The sequence below is a fragment of the Staurois parvus genome, unplaced genomic scaffold (genome assembly GCF_062004578.1).
Source record: "Staurois parvus isolate SC_StPar_1 unplaced genomic scaffold, SC_StPar_1.0 ptg000099l, whole genome shotgun sequence".
NCBI classification, from domain to species: Eukaryota; Metazoa; Chordata; class Amphibia; order Anura; family Ranidae; genus Staurois; species Staurois parvus.
The window spans coordinates 4,391,956-4,414,404 of record NW_028317895.1 but is presented as its reverse complement, the minus strand read 5'-3'; the positions used below and the strand labels follow the sequence as shown (position 1 = coordinate 4,414,404).

General features: G+C 41.2%; 1 protein-coding gene across 2 annotated transcripts in view; it reads right to left on the bottom strand.

Annotated features, from left to right (window-relative positions):
* The window catches only part of RGS14 (regulator of G protein signaling 14), a 152,188-nt gene that overhangs the window by 41,786 nt on the left and 87,953 nt on the right, over positions 1-22,449 (bottom strand). For both annotated transcript variants that reach the window (XM_089671123.1, XM_089671124.1), the window contains 6 exons: positions 19,130-19,290; positions 18,069-18,161; positions 8,183-8,326; positions 7,458-7,622; positions 7,080-7,206; positions 292-386 (listed from right to left, as the gene is read on the bottom strand). In XM_089671123.1, the coding sequence (XP_089527249.1) occupies positions 292-386; positions 7,080-7,206; positions 7,458-7,622; positions 8,183-8,326; positions 18,069-18,161; positions 19,130-19,290 (785 nt within the window). The remainder of the gene's footprint in view (positions 1-291; positions 387-7,079; positions 7,207-7,457; positions 7,623-8,182; positions 8,327-18,068; positions 18,162-19,129; positions 19,291-22,449) is intronic.

The following is a 22,449-nucleotide window of genomic DNA, read 5'->3' as shown; positions in this document are numbered from 1 at the left end:
CTGTAAGGAAAAAGATAAATCACTGAGTAAGCACAAGGATTAGAAGATGCAATGTTATTTGCTAGGAGTTCTGCCTATCTAAAGGGATTTCAGGGGTGCAATTGTTATTACATTACAGAGCACGATTGCCAGTGGCAATTACCTCTATTAACCTACAAGTCCTGTGTGCCCCACAATTTAAGGAGGTACTCTTGTAAAGATGTAATGATTGGAATTATAGACAACTGAATCTTGAAAATTATACTTATTAAATTATGTCTGGGCACAGTAAACACACTGCGGGTTCAATACCTCAGATTTTCCAGAGAAGGAAGAAATCAGGTCTAAGCTTGTTGCAGAATTCAGAGATCCCTCAGATTCACGTCGAGTAAGGACTCCATTGTTATCTTTAAATATAAAATACTGAATATTCAATAAGATAAATATTATGTTGTTTCAACATTGATGTTTTCTTCGCATATATATGAATTATGCATATAATAAAGTACCATTTGCTGAAAAATATAGATAAGTATTAGAGAACATTATATCCATTTAGAAATGTGTTTAGCATAGGTCTAGATTATTATTATTAATATTATACAGGATTTATATAGGGACAAAAGTTTGCACAGCTCTTTACAATATAAAGGGAGACAGTACAGCAACGATACAATTCAAAACAAGAGGGTTAGGAGGGTCCTGTCCCTGATCAGTTACAATCGAATAGGGAAGGGTAAGTGGAACAATAGGTGAAGGATGAGCTGATGGGAGAAATAAAAGATTCAGTTGTTATGTGAAGGTGAGATGCTGTTACGTGGAGGCTTCCCTGAAGAAATTAGTCAAAGATCGCCTAAAAGTGGACAGAATAGGAGATAGTTGGACTTATTGGGGTAGGGAGTTCTATAGGATGGGAGAGACTTGGAAGAGGTCCTGGAGGCAAGAATGGGAGGAGGAGATAAGGGAGCATGAGAGCTGGAGGTATTGAGGGGAGCAGAGAAGACAGTTTGGGTAGTATTTGGAGACAAGATTGGTAATGAGCTCATGGCAGAGTTGTGGATGGCTTTGTATGTTGTTGTTAATATTTTGAATTTTATTTGTTCGGACGCCAGTGGAGGGATTGCCAGGGGTGGCGGACACTAGTTGGTAATGTTCTTGTGTGCTTCACAGATATACCATGCGCCCAGCTCTGCAGCAGTTTGTGGCCTCCCTCCTCAACACTATTCCAATCAACAGCCCTGCTACAGGAATGAAAGTGCTGTTACTAAGAGCAGTGTTTCATGTGGGTGTGGGGGAAGGGAGAAGTGTGTCAGAAAGTTGTCCCATCACTTTGAGATGGGTACCAGTAACTTCAAAGTAACAATTTTGAGTTTATTTGCCACCATACACTCAGGGAGAGAGGATTAGGGCACCTTGAGAATATGGCAGACTCCAGGAAAAACCATACCCACAACCTGTACAGGTTAAATGACATTTAAGCCACAGGATGGGGATCCTGTGATTCTCAAGCACACAAACGTGCAGATGCAGCACAGACTTCTTGGGCAAGAAACCAGATTCCTTGTAAGGTCCGCACAAAATTCCAGCTTCTCAGGCACCTTCAGGCAAAATTCCTCCCTGGTGTTTCTTCTCATTTGATCAACTTCTTCTTGGAAATCAGTTTTAGCAAAGCAGTGTGAGCCAAGTCACCACACTCTTGTCTCACAACCACACAGATCTTCCCCCTTAAGCAGGAGCCCAGGAGCTTCACAAGGGTAAACCCAGATATTTATATCCTCTTCCTGATTGTACTACTTGCAATAAATGTCCTAAAGTTTGGCCAGGGGGACATAAATATTCATAACCCAGCATTATTGTACTTTCTTGCACTATTGTCAGGGACACACCCCAGCAGTAGGCAAAGCCCCCAAAACACTAGGCTTAGGCTGGCCATACGCTATACAATTTTCTGTTTAATTTCTGCCCAATTTCCTTTAGATTTACCTTCAACTATGTAGAGCAAGGACCTGCCTAATTGGATACAATTTAAAGTGTTGTTTAGGTTTGACCTCATATTATATGGTTTTTGGTAAATTTAAAGCAAAATTCTGAAGAAAATTGTATAGCTAACCTTAGGGGTGACCAAATGAATACTAAACTATAAATTGAGCTTATACTGATTACAGCCTAGCAGAAGAAAATTTAAAGAGTCCCTCCTGTGTAAAGCAGGGTGAATACATTTGTCTGACTAGTTGGTCAACCCCCTTGCCTCTGTCACACTCCTGCTCTTTTTTTTATCCTCTTCCCACACTTCCTTCACAGAGTCTTATATCCTTGCTTGCTCTGGTATATGGAGGGGATCATCATAATTAGTAGGTCTTGAAGAGAGAGCAGGGGCGGACTAACCATTCAAGCACTCGGGCACTGCCTGATGGCCCGGGGTCAGTAGGGGGCCCCATGAAATGCCCCTGGTACCTTTTATAGGCTTTTTTTGGGTGTGCTTTGAGTGTGGGCAAGGGCCCCATGATCCCCTATCATCCGGGGGCCCCATAAGTTGTCAGTCCGCCCCTGGGAGAGAGTGAAAGCACTATAAAAATCAATAGTATCCAGCCTTTTCTCAGCGAGTAATATACAATAGTTGTGTGAATGCATTGCAGGACTTCCTGATATGCTGCATACAGTGTGTGTGATAAGGGCTTACACTTTATCTGGTACCTTAGAAGCATTTTAATGAAGTGCTTAGGAAGCAGGATCAGCTATAGTCTCTTCATCAGTATGTACAGCAGTTCCCTTTCCACACAAGTTTCATTGGCCTGATTGTGTAATGAGTGGATGAACTAGTTACACAAGTAATCTGAGACAGGCCTATTAGATAAAGTTCTATTTTTACACTGGATGTAAGCAAACAGTACTGTGTCCCTAGAAACAGTGGGCCTTTTTTTTATCACTGTATTTGACTTAGGAACTGTGTTGCTTTACATCAACCTACTAGATAAAAACCTATAAAATTTTAGGAAATCCAATTGAAATAATAATAGGTGGAGAATGAAAAACGTAATTGTGAGTGTATATTTATAAAAGGAAAGTCCCAATTTTTACTTTTTGTGGTAAGCCATAACTAACATAGAAATCAGCATGGTCCAATAAGCAAGTTCTATTAATCTTGTAGGAAAGTATAGGATTTCCTTTTAGGAATATTAAATCACAATGGACAGGGAATCCACTGGACAATTGAAATAATAATAGGTGGAGAATGAAAAATGTAGTTCTGAGTGTATATTTATAAAAGGCAAGAGTCCAAATTTTACAGATTGCGGTAAGCCATAACTAACATAGAAAATCAGCATGGTCCAATAAGCAAGTTCTATTAATCTTGTAGAAAAGTATAGGATTTTCTTTTAGGAACATTAACTCACAATGGACAGGGAATCCACTTAACAATTGAAATAATAAGCCAGTGCATAAAAAACAAATAAGTGTTTCAGAAACTGTGTTTTTCAGTCAATATCAACACATCTAAATACATAAAAACAAATCAGAACAGAGTGCTATCCCAAGCTGAGTAGCAGAACTAGACATCCAATAACTAACAAAAGCAAATAGAAAACATAGTTTGAGGATGCAAATAGGTGAATGATGGGTATCTGTTTTCCTGTGAGCCTATGACTGATGTAACTGATGACCATAACTGGAGGTGGAGTTAGTGGTTATAGCCCTAATACATTTATTGAATATGAGAATGTATGGTGCTACAGACATTTAGTTCTGAGGAAGAGGGGACACCCTTGAAATGTGTCAGCAGGCTTTTGTGGTACCACCCTAGGCCATCTGGGGGCAGGAACAGTGGTTCTGGTCGTTTCGCTCCCAATATTGTGACAAGCCTTTTATATTGTTTCATATTTGTGAGTATAATTATCCACTTTTACTTATGAATAAATGGTGTCTTGGATAACACACTAGGCTGGTGAGCCCTCTCCTTTTTTCTTTCTGTAACATCTGATTCTGCTATGCAGTCAGGGATGGCACCTTACTCACATTTATCTTTATGTATTTTGATGTATTGCAATTGAGTTAAAAATACAGTTAAGATGGCCATACATGGGTAGAATTTCATTAGAAAATAATCAATTTCAAAACATATGTTCGATTTCCTAATAGTAATGGGGTCAAAACAACAAAGGTTTTCAACTGTAATGGTGAAAAAAATCAGAGGAGCAGGATGAAAAATTTATGAATATGGTTTCATTCTGGAAATCCATTCATTTCAAAGTCAAATGTTAAAAGGAAATTCAGAAGCATTTTTGGACAACAGTTGTCATCTCTCTGATGGCATTATCAAATGTACTGATTGGATTTTCCATAAGAATGTAGTATGGCTAGCCTTTCAAAAATGCTTATCTGTTTGGTGTGCTAGCTTATCATTTCAATTAGCTTGGTAGATCTGAGGCATTTGTGGAAGTTTCTGTGTCTAGCTATAGCAAAATAATGCTTATATTAAACATGTCCAGTATTCAGCTTAGAGTGTACAGATCTCTTTGAATAATTAATCCTTATAAAAGTTGAAAAAAAGGGCAAAGTTTTAAAAAAAACAACTCAGACAGTTCACCTTAGTAACATAGAAAATATTTGTAAGAAGCTGTTTAATTCTATTTGAAAAACAGTAACCTAAGAATTTAAAAAAATCTGAATAGTTATTATGAAAGTTCATGTTAAATGTAGCATTTATATTAGACTGTTTTGATTCAGAGGCTCTGCGTTGTAAAATCACTGTGCTTGGTGTGATTTAAGGGAGCTGTTGCAAAACATCTGTCTCTCTCAAGTGATCTGGACTCTCTCTCTCTCTCTCTCTCTCTCTCTCATCACATGGATAGAAAAAAATCAGAGAACAAATATGATCTGTCCAGATCACTTTTGTAACCTGGTTCTAATCATGATATATGGCTTCTACCTCTGATTCTATTTCCAAAGTTCTTGTAATATGGTTCAGTCCACTAAGAGCTAGTTTCTGAATGTGGTAACATTGGTTCTTTAAGAATGTGTTTCTGTTAACATGTTAGTGGCACAAATTACAGAAGTTTAGCACAGATAATTGAACATGCTATTATATGAGCATTTGCGTTTAGAAGCGTTTTTTTTTTTAATAACCTCAGGAGACCTTTCAAAATGCCCAGAATGCACTGAAAAACAGTAAAAATTTAGCTATTTCAAACATTTTGAGAGAAATAGAGCGCAGAAGCAGAGAGAGAAGTATTTGTTGAGATTAGCTGTCTTTTTTTATTTTGTGGTGTTTAGATGTGTTCCAGCTCATTTCTGTGCAGAAATTACTGCAGCAGTGTCTAACATATTTTCTTTCATGCGAAACCTCAAAGTATGGTGTGCTAGGTCCAATTGAGTACTGGGAAAACACTTTGCATGCATTTTTCTCTGGACAGCATCTGGAAAAGGAAGAGTTAAAAATTTTTCAAACGCAATGCCTATAAACGCGGTTACTCGCGTTTAGGCGCGTTTACATGCATTTACATGCATTTTGCGTTTGAAACACTGATAAAATCTAGTGCTGAACACAAGTTTACAGACTCTATTAGTATAGATCTGACTCAAGATGGACTGTATGTTTTTTGCTACACTGATATGTGCTTGCATACTTTTAGACATTACAAAGTAGAGGTTTTTCAAATAAACTTGCTGTGATATACTGTATGTACCTGGAGTGCCATTGCTTACCTCAGCCTAAATATTTTAACCATCTAGCTGTCAGCCGCTATCCCCAGAACAGGCATGCAGCAAGTGAAGTCTGAACTTATGGTCTGCATACTTCCAGGTGACTGACTTTTTCTTGGAACTAAAGGATCAGCATTGCAACCAGGTAACTAACCTTTTCAGATGGAGATCAGCAACAACAGCATATGTATTCTTACATCATATTCTCATAAATAGGAATTTTTTGCAACACAAATCTATCTCTCAACCCCCCACCTCACCCCCTCAGTCTCTGCCCGAATCACACACCTACTGAGCGACATATCAGACTGGATGTCGCTCCACTTCCTTAAACTGAACCTCTCCAAGACCGAGTTTCTTGTCTTCCCCCCAGCCCGGACACCACCCCTCATTGACTTCTCCATCATGTCCAACAATGCCACCATCAAACCCGCCCCGCAGGCCAGAGTACTTGGTGTCATTCTGGACTCCAACCTATCCCTCCAGCCCCAAGTCCAATCTTTAACAAGCATCCACCTCCGCAACATCGCCAAAATACGCACGTTCCTAACCCCAGAAACGACTAAACAGCTCATCCACTCCCTCATCATATCGCGACTCAACTACTGCAACTCCCTCCTCACTGGCCTGCCTCACCGCTGGGTATCCCCACTTCAGTCGATCCTGAATACGGCAGCCAGACTCATTCACCTTTCCAACCGCTCCATCTCCGCCACCCCCCTCTGCCAATCCCTCCATTGGCTTCCAATTGCGCAACGGATCAAATTCAAAATCCTAACACTGACGTACAAAGCCGTCCACCATACTGCCTTGAACTACATCACTGACCTAATATCCAAGTACCACCCAACACGCACACTCCGCTCCTCACAAGACCTCCTTCTCTCTAGTTCCCTGGTCTCCTCCTCCCGTGCCCGCCTCCAGGACTTCTCCAGGGTGTCACCCATCCTCTGGAACTCCCTGCCCCAACCCATCAGATTATCAACTACTCTCCTCTCCTTTAGGCGCACCCTGAAAACCCATCTCTTCAGGGAAGCCTACCCCACCCCCTGCTAACTTGCCGACCTCCTCCACTCTTCCTACCACTCCATCCCCCACAGCTATCTCCTCCTGTGCCACCATCCCCTCCCTCCTAGATTGTAAGCTCGAAAGAGCAGGGCCCTCAATCCCCTCATGTTTTGCATTGTATTGTTATTGTTCTGTCACATATTCTGTCCCCCTTTGTAATGTACATCGCTGAACGAACTACTGGCGCTTTATAAATACTGTATAATAATAATAATAATAATAATGTTCTTCATGATGGTTTGAGCCGTGGATTTAGGTAAATAATTTAAACTCTGAGTGTACTGGAAAAGGAAAAGAACATTGAATATTTTATGAAATGCAAATATTTTTACCTCTAACATTTGCCCTTCTGTCCTTCTTCTTGAATGATCTTCTGTGGAGCTTGGAACCCTCAGTTATATCTGAGCCAGTTGCCTCAACATCAAGTGGCAAAGACTTCCCAGGTTTCAGCTTTTTTTTCTAAATATAAATATAATAGTAAATATAAATATTTTAAAATATAAGAGAAAGTTGGCGAAATCCACAGCAATAATTCATTGTTTTACTTAACGTAAGCTCTAATTCATTGCTCTCAGCTAAGACACTTTTCACATTTGCATTGTTCATTGATGTGCCAGATATGCAAACACCACCTAACCATTCCAACAACTAAAAGCATGATATTAAAACCACTGACTGTTGCTGAAAAAAATGCCATTCATTGTTCTCACCTTTATTGCCCCAGGGTGAAAAGTACTGCAGCCTGCTGCTAAATTCGTGCACAAGGAGCTAATGGTTGGTAAAGGACGTCCTTCTACCTCTGATAACATGCACTCTTGGTACAGAGGAGACTTCACAAAGCGGGCATAGCTATCAAACTTCATCAGATTGAATATCTGAATTAAAGAAAATTGAAATTCTGATTGAATCCTACATTCTGATACAGGTCAGATATTAAAATATTTATAGTCAATGACACTATATATAAATCTGTATACGAGTAGGGTAAGTAAAACTGAACTACTTCTGTGTTTAGAAATATTAGTGCACACTTAGACAGTAGAACAGTACATCCTGCCTCTATGGCTGCTATACTACAATTTTAGCACAGATTTTCATTAGAGAAACAAGTCACAACCATGACTATCCTGCAGCCAACTCAACTCTGATTGCCTAACGGAGTCCATAGTCACCAGAACTTGATGAAAATGATTCAGAGTTACTGATCCTGAATAAGGAACTGACACCACAAATACACATGTAAATACCTGCATTGTATATAGGAAGAAAGTTCATATACATTTCATGATGCTTGGATTTGCTTTGAGGATCAATAGAAAATGGATGGCCTGTACATTGATGCACATCAGCTCATGAAGATGCAAACAAAACATGCACACATTGGTATGAATGCCCCTTAAATCTAATACTGTGGCACAATTATAAGCACAATCACCTGTTGCTGCTGTGCTTTGAAAAGATGAGGAGATGGATTGCTCAGCATCTCCTCTGTGATAAGTGCCTGCTGATCCACATTGACTGGACACACCGAGTTACTTGAGAGATATTCATTGAAGATCCTCCGAGACTCCTGCAACAGCTACAAAAAAATGAGTGGAATGTTATGTCTGGATAATTTTTTGTTTAAGAGACACTGTCATTATGCCCTGACTAAAGGTTCCCCTACCCACTGATACTCACCCCTACAGTCATCTGTTCCTTCCTATTACTGGTTAGATTAGAGTGGCTGTGACAAAGGCAGGAATGGGGGGTGGCTCGAGAGGTGAGTATCACTAGGGCTGGGGGAATCTTTACAAAAACACTGAAGGGACAAGATGATAGTGCCTGTATAAAGGAAACCTGTAATGAGCGAAATACTCCTACCATTACCTCCCTTTTTAAAAAATTGCTGTTATCTGGCTGCCATGCTGATTCTCTCCTCAATACCTTCTGAGTGATTGACCTAAAAGTATGCAGCTAGAGGATCAAAATGATCTGCAAATTGGTTCTTAGTCATTAACTGCAGAAGAATTGGATTCGGAAAATCATTGTGACAATCTGGTCAGCTAGTGTGGTAATTAGGGGATCAGCTAAGGATGCTTGAATATTTCTCTTAAGACAGGTTTCCTTTAAAATAAAGTTTATAATAAACAATACTACAACATAAATAAACAATACTATTACAGATTAAAAAAAAAAAGACCCGAAGGTGGAATGATGAAATCCTACCTGCTGAGTGATTGTATTCTTAAGCAGGGAGACTTCCCCGCCATTGAAATACACTGATCAGTGCTGCCAACTATAACCTGTGGCACTGACTGAGCATAAAAATACAGCAGATCGACTTCTGTACAACGAGCCTTCCCATACATTGAAATTCAGCCAGTCCCTGCTTACCTGACTGAATTTTGATCCATCTAAAGCTGACTTAAAACAGATTTCCACCTGTAAAAAAAATATAAAAGTCAGCAGCTACAAAAGCTGTAGCTGCTGCCTTTTAAAATACAGCCACTTACCTGTCCCTCGGTCCCGTGGTGTCCTCACAACCGCTGGTTTCACCGGCCATCTTCTCTCCCTGGTGCTGGCATGTTCAGTGTAGACACCCGTCTGTGACAGTTTGCAGCTTCACAGCCGGGTGCCTATTGCACATGCGCTTTGTGAATGCCCCCGTAGTCTTCTGGGACCTGTCACGTATCCCAGAAGACTACAGGGTAGGAGGACAACTTCCGCTTCTGATCACCTAGGTGATCACAGCGGAAGTGGGAGCGGGTACCTCTCAAATTTGGGTACCCGCTCCCAAAGGTGCCAATTTTTAATGGGGAGCAGGGGACAAAGGCTTAAAGCGGAACCTCCCCTTTTGGGTGGAGCTCTGCTTTAAGACAGTAAGTGTGTTACTGGCCAGATCACGAGGTGAAAATAAAGGAAAAACATCTAATAAAAAAAATGAATACAGCCACCACATCAAAGGACTGGTAAACTGCAATGTATTACATGTTTTATTTTGGGTTTAATCCTGCTTTAAATACAACAGACACAGTTTTTATGTATCAGCAAAATCAAAAGCTTTAACAACTCTCCTACCACATAAAAGAGCATGGTAAGGTTGAATTACTAGAAAAAAAAGGAGCATGAGAAACAGGATAAACCACAGGGTACAACTGGATTGCAGCCATGCATGCATGCTTTTTGCAGGTGTTGTGGTTCTAGTTCACCTCAAATGTTTAACAGCCAAAAATGTTGCTTTTTATGCCCCTTGTTCCTGAAGGATATACCACAGAACGTCTAGGCCAAATATTTTTAAAAAATAACTTAAAAAAAAAAAAAGAGAAAATAATAATTGGTCAGTGCACCAGCGTATGGTATTTTGTACGCTGACTAGCACTACAACTTCTAAGTATAAACACAAACACATATGTGCAACACCACAAGTGCAGTTCTCTAAAAATGTGCAATTTTGTTACAGTTGCCATTACTGATAGTTCTGCAAAAAAATGTTGTTTTATTCCTATATGGATGGTGCATTTAAAATTGTTAAAAGAGTCCAGACCCATCAATAGAGATGAGTCTGGACTCACCTCCACACAATGACCCACACAGGGCCAAAAGGCTAATAATCTTCTTTGTACCAGATCCTCATAAATATGCTCCTCATCCAGGGACCACAAGGTAAATGGAGACTCCTCCCCCAGCGTATCTATTCCGCTCCACCTCCACTCAATGGCATATAAGTGAGACACAAAAAGATCCTTCCATAGTGCAATGCTGTTTATTTGGAAGTAAATATAGAATAAAATTGCACTCACATGTATTCCCCTAGTACATCAGCCTGCCACCACATCCCATTTGGCCCTGTGTGGGTCATTGTGTGGAGGTGAGCAGGCATTGCTGCCAATTGAGGATATATTCACCAGAGTGAAGATCACCTTTTTAACACAGTTTCACTTGCATGGACTTTACATTTTAATCATTCACAGATGTTTTTTTATTTGTGATTCACATTTATATGGTAATATATTGAATGATTATTAGGACTGAATATATTGTTTATACACATGATATTTTTATCACTGGTAATATATTCACTTTATTTTTGTGTAATAATTTCACCATAAGGATATACTCCTGTTTATGGGTCATTTATCACTGAGCACTATTATGTTGACACAAGTGGCACAATTAGCATGAATGTAGCTATGGTTATGATTTAGGTTGATATAGCGCTTCACTAATTTATGTATGTTTATATACACATATGCATTATTCTATCAGGCCCAGTTTGTCCCTCACTGCTATCTTGATATATAGTACTTGTCTTTCAGTGGCGTAATAACAGGGCTAACAGTTATGATAACTGTTCCCAGCCTTGCTACCAATGGAGTTCTCATTAGATATGAACATTATCACCCTGCCTATAAGGGATATGTACATAAAGCAGTATAAAACATTTATAATCGGGGAAGGCTTAAAATAGATAATATACAGTAGCATAAAACACATTATAAATCAAAGTTCTACCAAGCTTAAACAAGGTCCGTGACTAAAATGTTCCCCGCATGTTATGTAACTACTGTATATCCTGTTGCAGTTTTGTGAAATCATACTACATCCTTTAAGGGTTGAGATGTTTTACTTTTTTTACACTGTTTGATAACATATATAGTATTTGTATTACAACTAGTGAAAGCTGTATTTAGTAACCTTAAAGTGGTATTAAACCAAAAGCAAACATTTATTAAATTGCAGCTTGCTATTTTGTAGATGTGATGGTTGCATTTGTTTTCTTTTTTAGTCTTTCTTTCTTCTATTTTCATCTGGTGATCCAGCAAGTAAGTCTGTTGTTTTTCAAAAGAACAAGCCCTCCGCAGAATGTATCATTACAAAGATTAAAAAAACCATTGCACACTTACATGGGCAAATACAATGATCAGCTTTTATTTATGTAAAACCTTTATCCCAGAAGGAAAAAACTGTTGCTGTAACTGCTTATGGCCCCTCTCACACGGATGTTCTGATCGGGTCCGCCTGCCTATTTTTTAGGCAGACCTGATCAGAACCTCTATTCTCCTCTATGGAGCGGCATGTGTAAGTATGTGTTCGTTTACATCTGCCGACATCCAATCTGATCCGACCCGCCAAAAAGAGACAGATGGGGATCCATTCCCCTTCCGTCCATCGGATTGGATGGGATGGCAGTCGGATGGAAATGGACAGATGGTCAGTTTCCATCCGACCACCCATAGAGGACAGCGGGCTGTGTCTGTGTCCACTTGATCAGCGGGGATCAGTGGAGAGATCCCCCGCTAAGCAAGCAGATCCACTGTCAGGTTCGCCCTTTGTAAAAGGGGCTTATAAAGTGTGAGTTGGAGTTTGGCTTCAATTTGTTTATGTATTTAAATCTGGTAATACATCTAACACTCTCTTCCCCCCCAGCATAGCCAGATCTAGGGGGGTGCTGGGGTGGGCTATGTCCCTCCAAATTTTGTCTGCAGCCCCCCCAGGAAGACTTTATTCAGGAGAAGCTTTCTACAGCGGCTCACATAGCCCAGACAGCACACTACCCCCTCCCCTTCCCTGCATGGACAGGAGAGAGAGATCAATGTACACTGCCTCCTCCCTCCCCTCTTCTCCTGTCTTTTCCTCCCACACTCCAACTCCTGACCAGTGCTAAGCCTGAGAAGATGCAGCCGACAACTAGATTATGCACTGCAGCCGACAACTAGATCGTGGCTGCAAGATAGATTGCCTGAGCCTGCAGAGACCAACCTGGGTCTGGGAGTGAGCTGAGCTCTGCATTACAACTGAACTCTCTCCATCTCTCTCCCCCCTCCATCTCCCTCCTTCTCTCCCCCCTCCATCTCCCGCCTTCTTCTCTCCCCCCTCCATCTCCCTCCTTCTCTCCCCCATACATCTCCCTCCTTCTTCTTTCCCCCCTCCATTTCCCTCATCCTTTTTTCCCCCCTCCATCTCTCTCCTTCTTCTCTCCCCCTCCATCTCCCTCCTTCTTCTCCCCTCCTCCATCTCCCTCCTTCTTCTCCCCCCCTCCATCTCCCTCCTTCTCTCCCCCTCCATCTCCCTCCTTCTTCTCTCTCCCTCCTTCTCTCCCGTCTCGGTCTCCTTCTCTCCCCCCTCCCTCCATCTGCCTACCTTCTCTCCACCTCTCCATCTACCTCCCCCCCCCTTCATCTCCCTCTCTTCTTACCCCCTGCCATCTGACTCCCTTCTCTCCCCCCTCCATCTCCCTAACTTCTCTCCCCCTCCCCCTCTATTTTCTTGTCCAGTTAACACTCAGGGACAAATGTACTATTATTGGAGATAGCTGACAATCTGCTGCCTGGATAAACTGAGGGCTCGTTCACACTTGGCTGTTTTACCAACGCTTGCCAAACGCCCCTATAGCGTTTGGCAAGCGTTGGTCCGGCGTTTGCGGAGCGTTTTTTAATGCTCGGCAAACGTTCCGCAAGCGCCGCATGCGTGGTTTAGCGGCGGTTGCTAGGCATTTGCCGAGCGTTAATAACGCCCCACAAACGCCTATAATGCAGTTTGAGTGGTGTTACCGCTCTGCAAACGCCCCGCAACTGCACCGCAAACGCCAGCCGGGCGTTTGCGGAGCGGAACCATAGACGAGAATAGGAGGCTTCAAAGCCTCCTGACTCGACCAGAGGTGTCCGTTTTGCCGCGACGCAAACGCTCCTGTTAGAACAGCACCATGTGCTGTAATGTGCAGAATTGGCAGAGGCATTTGGGAAGTGGTAAAAACGCTTCCCAAATGCCTCTCTGCCGCCTGCACACAACACTAGTGTGAACGTAGCCTTTTGGAGGTTTCCCTCAAGTGTTGCTTATATTTAACCCCTTCCTGCCCAGCCCCAGCATCCCTTCAGGGGCTTGTTCACATGAGCTTTGGTCTCTGAAGAGCGATCTGAATTCAGATCACTCTTCAAAGAGCAGTTGGCTGGCAGTGAGGAGATGCTGTATCGCCTCCTCACCACCTGCTTTAACCCTTAGAACCCCACACTAATGCTCTGCCACCATGTTCATTGCACGCAGTTGTGGGGTGCTTGCAGAGCAGCCCCATTCACTTGAATGGGTCACATTCAGCAGGCACTGTGCCCACAGAATGCAACAGAGGATATAATTTCTGCCATGGCCACAAAACATCACAGCGGCAGTATGTGTACACCACAACATGCTGCTCATCCTGCCTGCTACACTCCATATGTTTTGTTTTTTACTTACTCCTGACCCCTGTACTCTGTACTGGTTTTAATAAAGTTCTTATTTATGGAATGGCTCAGTAAAGTAGCCTATACATTAGCCTATATATTAGTCATTTTTTTTTTGTTCAACGGTGGGTTGAACAAAAAAAAATTACTTCATTCTCTCATCCACAAATGCAACGTGAATAGGGGAATCACTCCCGCTGACGTAATGTGTTCTGAAAGTGAAGAGACTTCAATGCCTCCAGAATACATTGATCAGTGCTGCCAGCTATAGTCGGCAGTGCTGATTGTGCAGAAACTTTCCTAGAGGCTGACTGTACAGAAGTCGATCGGTACAACGACTTCTGCACATCCAGGCTGCCCATACATGGATCGGAATTCAATCAGTCCCCAGTGACTCCCCATTGAAGCAGAGGATTTATGATCCATGTATGGCTGCCAAAGAAAAAAATTTAATTTTTGTGTTCATAAAAACATATGAAATGGAAACATGTAATTAAACAAATGTTCCTTTGTCTTGAGGTTTGTGTCTTTGAGACGATCAGTTGTGGCACAGTTTTAGTATTTTGTGGGTAAGAGTTCTGTGGTACAGGTGTGCATTATATACAGCAGGCACAGATTCTGTTCAATCCCCCCTTAAGACCCTCCCACTGGCTGGCCACAGAACTTATTTCTCTGTTCTTTCCCATGCTGCCCCATGTCTTTCATAATCCCAGTTTTGCTCACATTTTGTCATCCTTCTTTGACTTTTTAATTGTAAACCCAGTCAGATTACTTGTTATGAGTATTGTTAATATTATCAGCGTTTACATATTGTTTATACTGTTTAGAGGCTAAGTTTGCCTTTAAAAACATATATGTCCTGTGCACTGCTGACCCCTGTACACTGCCATACTGACCCCTGTACACTGCCATACTGACCCCTGTACACTCCCCTTCTGATTAACCGTCCTCTGCCCTGCTGACCCCCGTACACTGCCCTACAACTGCTGATCCCTGCCGTTTGCTCTGATAATTCCTGTCCTCTGCCCTGCTGACCCCCAGTACACTCCACTACTGATTCCTGTTTTTGCATGCTGCCCTGCTGACCTCCTATCCTCTGCCCCCCTGACATTTTTTACTGCACCCCCATATAAGACCAGGTAGATCCAGCCCTGCCCCCCAGACTGACAATGCTGCTGTCCAAAGTTGTCCCCTGTGCTCCTTTATCCAGAGTGAGGGCACTCTAATATAGGAAGTGAATTACTAGCCAGATCACCAGGTAAAATCAGAGGGGGAAAAAACTAAAAAGAATAGAAAACAAATGCAGCCACAACATCTAATTGTAGCGATACCCCCGCAGGGGCTGCTTAAGTTTGTTCACTTCGTTACTCTGCTTCTCAATACCAAGAATTATCTCAGCCCCAACTGACACACCTGGCAATCGTGTAAGTGCAAGGACCAATGAAAAGCACACACTTTATAATAAAACACAGAGATCAGCTTTACTGTAAGACCTCTATGGAAAGTAATAAACAATAACAACAGGTATACGTTAGGTGGATCAAGAGAACAGCAAATACTGAGACCAAAAGCAATATAACCAGGGGCGGACTGACAACTCATGGGGCCCCCGGGCAATAGGGGATCATGGGGCCCCTGTGTCCTCACCCACACTCAAACCACACCCAAAAAAGCCTATGAAAGGTACCAGGGGCATCTCATGGGGCCCCCTACTGACCCCAGGCCCTTGGGCAGTGCCCGAGTTCCCAAATGGTCAGTCCGCCCCTTAATATAACTCACTTTTACACTCAGGCCACTTTCAGGGGATTCCAACCGTGAATAACCCCAAGAGCAGACACTTAAATGGCGACCTCAAAGTGGGTTTAACTCCTCTACATAAATCTGGCTCTATGATGTCCAAGCAGGACTCTCTGTTGTGTCAGACTTCTCCCTTCTAACCCCCGACACCACAAGCCCAATAGGCAAACACTGTGCCCAACTGATGCTTAATAGCTACTTTCCAAGGTAAAGCTATTCCCTTACACACCATGCAATATAGAGACCTGAATACACATGCGCGCGCCCGTATGGCACCAGTAACTTCAGTCTCTTGGTAACAGGATGAATCTTGGGGTCTTCAGCTAGCCACTTTCGTTGGTGCACTTAAACTCCTATGGTAAAGTATAATTGTAATCCCGTGGCAGTATTTGTATAGCAAAGCAAATACTGTGTCGGTTTAGCAGGGCCATCTACACAACCCAGTGCCTGGTGAGTATGAGCAAAGTGTAATGTCTCTGTCTGTGTGCAGTGTTCCTGTCATCTGCTAGTGGGCAAAATCCCTCTCACCAGATCCTGTGACTAAGGCCCAAACGATCGCCCTGGAAACGATAATCTCTGGTCACCTCACGATGAGCGCTTTACACTGTTGGTATAGGCACTGTACTGTAGGCCCACCTCTCTCCCCTGCCACATGCAGACCTTTTTTTCCCCCTCAGGAAAAAAACAAGATCGCGACTTTCCTTCTGCTCTCACTAAACATGCTGGTCTCTGTAGTTCCATCCCTCATATCAGCCTATCAGGCCGTTTCTGTTCAAGACTGCATATTCCACAATGCTTTGCAGCTGCACCTCCTGATTGAGAAAGTCCCTGTCATTGGCTCCTTTTATGGCTCTTCTGGTTGGCTTTCTCTCTATTACAGTCTGAGAGGAGAAAGGAGGGGCTGAAATCCCTCACGGACTTGTCTGTGTCCAGTGCAGATGTCAAGTTTCACAGGAGATGCAAGTCAGCAGGTAACAGCAGTCACAGATAGGATTAATTTCCTCCGCTACATAATGATTGGTAAGCTGCAAAATATTACATTTATGGTTTTGGGATTAATATCTTTAAAAGCTATTATAGAGGATATTTCGGATCACAACAGCAGATTTATTAGTTTCAAATATTTTCTCATTAAATGTGACTAAATACCAATCAGGAAACCACACACACTTCATGTGGTGACACACACCCTGCAAAGTTGCCTGTCTCTGAGTTCATTCACACAGACTAACCACACAGGTATCTACTGCAATGAAATGACATAAACCGAAAGTGCGTATGAGCTGTGTAAAGTTACTGTAAGTGTGACAGTTGAAACTTGTAATCCATGGCCATGCGCCCATAGAGGAAAACCATTGTGAACCCAAACAAAAAGTAAAAATGCAAAATTCCCATTTTGGCTGTTTCTTGACTGAAGAATCTTTCTATACACTTTCATCCATTTGTGCACAGTGTAAATTCAGCAAGTTAGCAATCAGTTGCTCATAGACAGGAACTCCACCTAAACCATTTTTTTCTAGTTTTGAGTAGAGTGAGGAAAGGATACATTCTCTGTTTGATTTTTTTCATACCTATAGTCCCTGCCTATCGTAAGGGAGATTAAATCTCATGTTTTGTTCTAGTGACCATTAACACTAGGACAGGAAGAGAAGAGAAAGAAAAATTCTTGCAGTTGTCACCAGAACAGGAGTGGAAGGGAAATCTTCCAATTGGAGCAAATCTCTCCACATGGATACACTGATAGCAATACAAACCTGCATTTTGGGCTGGACTTATATTTTAAGGGACAAAGATAGAACCAAAATTTGACAAAGCAGTGTTGCCTGTGAAAGTAATAAAGTCTCATTCAACCTAACTGATTAAACTAACTGAATAAATATAATGGAGGTCATACTGAACATAGTACACCCTCAAAATGTGCAAATCAATGACAGATCATTAGGTTTAAAATCTTGTGTGTGAGACCCATCCCATAGAATCCCCACTAGACCTCAGCAAGCCTCCCATGTGACCTATACATGGTGCCCAACGAGTTCATGGGGAACGTGGAAGAAACACCACCCACTACCTCACCTGCCCCCTTACATTTTGGCACTTAGATTGTTTTCTGTGAGCTGGAAAATGTATTTGGAGGGTTAGGGAGAATGCCAGTGTTACATTGCCTATAATTAAAGAGCAGAGAGAAATGAAAGGCACACTATGCATCATAACAGGAAAATTCATCAGGCCTTTTCATTATCTGCAAAATGTCAGGCATCTTTAGGGCATGAAATTAAACATATATTGCTATCCACAACATTCAGGGTTTTGTTTTATCATAGCTACCTGCTCTGTGTCTTCTTCAGAAATGGTTTGGAACTTTTCACAAGATTTCCAAAAATGTATGTTCTCAGCGCTGTATTCTTTATTCAGAAATTCCTGCAGTAAATTAAAGAGGAACATTTGATATCTTTTTTTCAGCGTATACAGTAGAATTAAACCTTAAACAGTTTTTTCAGTATAACATAGTAATAGCCAAAACATTTTTTTTGTTTGAATCCATGCCGTCCATGTCTCTTTAAGGAGATTTCCATTCACATCCTGTCCTGTCCAATACATTTTACATTGTAAAAGAGGGCTGTGTGGCCCCAAAACCTTGGTTCCTATTATTTTCTTCCTGAATGGTATGTAAGTAAATTCTTTTAAATTTTAAAAAAACCTTCTGCTTTTAGAACCACTTTAAGTTAAGTGGCTCTTCAGTCTTCAGTGAAAAATAACATTGTATCCAATTAATGTAAGTTAGCAAATAAAGTACAGTCCATTATTGATATAAGTTGACCTTATGCTTGCACCTAAAGATATATTATTTTAATATTCCCTTAGGACTTTGGATTTGTCATTCAATGGCATACAAAAAGCACTAGCCAGGACCAGGGTTGGACTGACAAATCATGGGGCCCCCAGGCAATAGGGGATCATGGGACCCCTGTGTCCTTGCCCAAACTCAAAAAAGCCTATGAAAAAGGTACCAGGGGCATCTCATGGGGCCCCCTACTGACCCCGGGCCCTCGGGCAGTGCCCGAGTTTCCAAATGGTCAGTCCGCCCCTGGGCAGGACTTTTTCCAGTATCTAGAACCAAAAACGCATGGAATGTTTTTCATTTATCATGATGCCTTCGAGGGAGTTTACTACTATTACTCTAAAGAATGTGGAGCAGTTGTGCATGGCAACCAATATGCTTCTAGCTTTCATTTACAAAACTTAACAGAACCTGCTAAAGCTAGATCCTGATTGGTTGCTGTGCACAGCTGCTCCAGATTTTGTCTGCTCCACTTTTAGTAAATTCCCCCATCACATACTAAATTTGTCTCCCATTTTATAAAACATTGTTGTGTATGTTTTCATACCGTAAAATACTCAATTCCAACAGGATCTTGAAGTAGCCTCTCAAACGATACTGCCCAACTAGCAACTGATCGATCAGATGCATATCTAGCCGTCTGAACACTGGGCAAACTGTTTAGGCTTTGGTCACTTCCTCGTCCATCTAAATCAGCATTGTTTAACTCTGTAAACAAAAAGGAAGATGCATTAGAGAAAATCAAGCATACTGTTTCTATGTTTCACATGCAAATAGTTCAAAAGTTTCCACTAAACTACATGGAACTCTTTTTCAGTTTTAGACTCAGTTCACACTGCTGCAACACAGGATCCGACTTGTGAGACCCCAAGCCGGATGACATGGGAAATTCAACATTTCCCTATGAGAGCCATCTTAACTGATACTACACAAGTCAGTCCAATTTTAGAAAAGGTTCCTGCACTACTTTGGTGCAACTTTGACACGACTTCAGTGGCACAGAGTGTAAAAAGTTACATTAAATTTGTATCAAAGTCGGACTAAAAGTTGCACTGAAAGTTGCGTGATTTTGAAGTCAGGCTAATGTGAATCTGAGCCTTAATGAAAGTACTTACACTTATAGTATAACAAATTTGTAACACTGTGAGTGAGACTCATGTGAGCTCTATTACACCAACACAGACCAAATAAATTTACAACACAAATTACTGCCTATTCAAGGAAATTCTGAGGAAGACCACTGTGTTTTGCTGCAAGCATTATTGTGAATTGGTTCACTTTTTTGGTGTGATTCACTAAATGAAACATATATCCTTGTAAAAGAATGCACGGTCCTCAGAAATTCCAGTGTACTCTATCAATCTTACTCATATAGCAGCATTGCAAATATGGTTGAAAAATGACAACAGCCATGACATATAACCTATGCTTACATATAATACTGTTGATCTTGACGAAAGTAAGACAAACCCCCATTGAGGTAGCTGTCAAATAATCCTGACAGTGGCAAAGAGTGGAAAGCTATGTTATTACCAAACAGGCACCATTGGTTCTAACCATTATTCTTCAAACACTGCAAGACAAGTCAGTTGTGAAAAACACAGCATTTGTAGTAGGCATTCTGAAAGCGCTGTTTTGGCTCCATACACATTTGATTCATCTCAAATCTACATGAAGGCCTTCATACTTGGAGGCTAAAACAAACACTGAGCAGTTCTTCCAATAATGGCAGGCAGGAGTAGAGAGGATATGTATGTTAAACTCCTAAAGCAGTGGTTCTCAGCCTGGGACCCTCAGGACTCACATTTGTCCTTGGTCATTAAGTCGTGACCCAAAAATAATTTAAGTTCCAAAACATTATAATTTATTCCACAAAACAACTTGTGCAATATTCTACAGTACAATGTGTATGCACTTTTTAAACAGTAAACATACGGCTTCCTTCCAAAATGGACAGTGCAGCAATCACAGAACTAGTGAAAATGAAAGTGCTGTTGAGGTAAAAACCCAATAAAATAAACAGTAATTGAAACATATGAAATTAATTAGAACTAATGGGAAAACTGGGGATGCTTCTTACTCTTGGTAAGTGTCCCAAACTCTGGGGTGGTGGTAGAGAGAGCAACTCTGAGGTTGTGTTCAATGTTCATTCTGCTCTGGCTGGCCACAATAATATAAATATTAAGGCCGGCCGTAGTTATGGTCCTGGCCATCTTAACATTTATATTAGTATATTACGCTATGACGTCAGGGCACCGGCCGTTTTATTGGGGCATTAGAGAGGCCTGGGGGGCACTTGCCCCATGGCCCAGTCCGCCCCTGGTCGCAACCCACTTTTGGGTCATGACCCACTACTTGAGAAACATGGTCCTAAAGGGTAGAAATCAGAGCATCCCTTGATACTGTAATATGTGGAAGAGCTCTGCTGCCTCTAATTGAGAAATAAATACTAAGAGAATTTTTTTTAATAATTGTTTTACTACATTAAATCGCCCTAATTATTCTTAGGCAGACAAATTTTAAATTACTATTTTAGGTCTACTTTAATTTCAGCTATAGTTTAGGAGTAAACCAACCACTAAACAGTAGTTACATGTAACTACTGATACAAAATAACTTCCAAACTTCAAATTTGTAGATAATGTTATCTGTACAAATACAAAAAGCAACTAACAGAATGTATCTTCTAGACCTCCAGAAAACCGCTAAGGTGTGATAAGGGACTACTATACCTTCACAAATAAAAATTCAATAAAAAATGTTTTACACACATATTGCATTCCTTGGCATTTACTTGGGCATTGAAGGGCTTAAAACCAGCTAAATGACTGAGAAGACTGTACTTGTGCATCCTTATTCTCCACTGGCACATTCCATCCAGCCTTAAAAAGTGTAATTCGGAAGTGCGCAGTTGCATTTAGTAATCCAGCACTCATGGAGAGAATGAGTGATCAGCTACTCTATTCAGAACAAGGTAGCCATAACCAGAGAGGTCGATCTATTGCTGAATTCAACTGAATTATTAATCCAGGTACCAGGTTCAGAAATTACTTTTAATATGCAATTTAAGCTGCCAAGGTACTGTAAGCAAAGATGGCAGCACATATGTTTGGGAGTATCATCTAATTGGCCATTGTCCATCTGACATTTATTCCTACAGTGCTTATAGTAGATATAATTACATTCTAGTGGAATAATGCTAAGTATTTCACCTATACATCTACAATAAAAGCTGAAAAGCATGCACTTTTAGGGGAGCTTGATGATTAGTCTATTAAAGATAACAGAAAACTGAATGCCAGCTCACCTTTGAGTTTCTTCTGACTCTGGGAGACAGCAAACTTCCAGAAACCCATCACACACATTAAAGATGATGGAAATATACCACCAAGGAATATATGTTCCAAGCACCCTACCCTGTTATATTAGACATTTGGCAGCAGAATCAAGGACAGGAACCAGTGCAAACTCACACTAAAGTTATGTGACTCATGTCTTCTGTCTAAGAGAACCTGTTTGCTATCATTTTTATCTCCAGTACAGTGTAAGGACACATTTACATATAATAGTCCCTGTGCTTAGGGGGGGGGGAAGTTGCTGTGAGATCACCTGTAAGAATTTGGCCTTAAAAGGGACCTGAGGTCATTACAGGTATTCATCATTTTCTAATAGTGATTGTCTGTAAAGGACCATGTCCAGACAACAATTTATTATGTTTTGACAAAGTAGGGAAAGTTAAGATCCATGGTATTACTGCTGTTTGTGTACCTGTTGGAATGTTTTATCCTCACTTTCTATTCCAATGACAATGTTTCAAATGGAAGGGATATGATAGGTAATGGTCACAAAGAAAAAAAGCAAAACAAT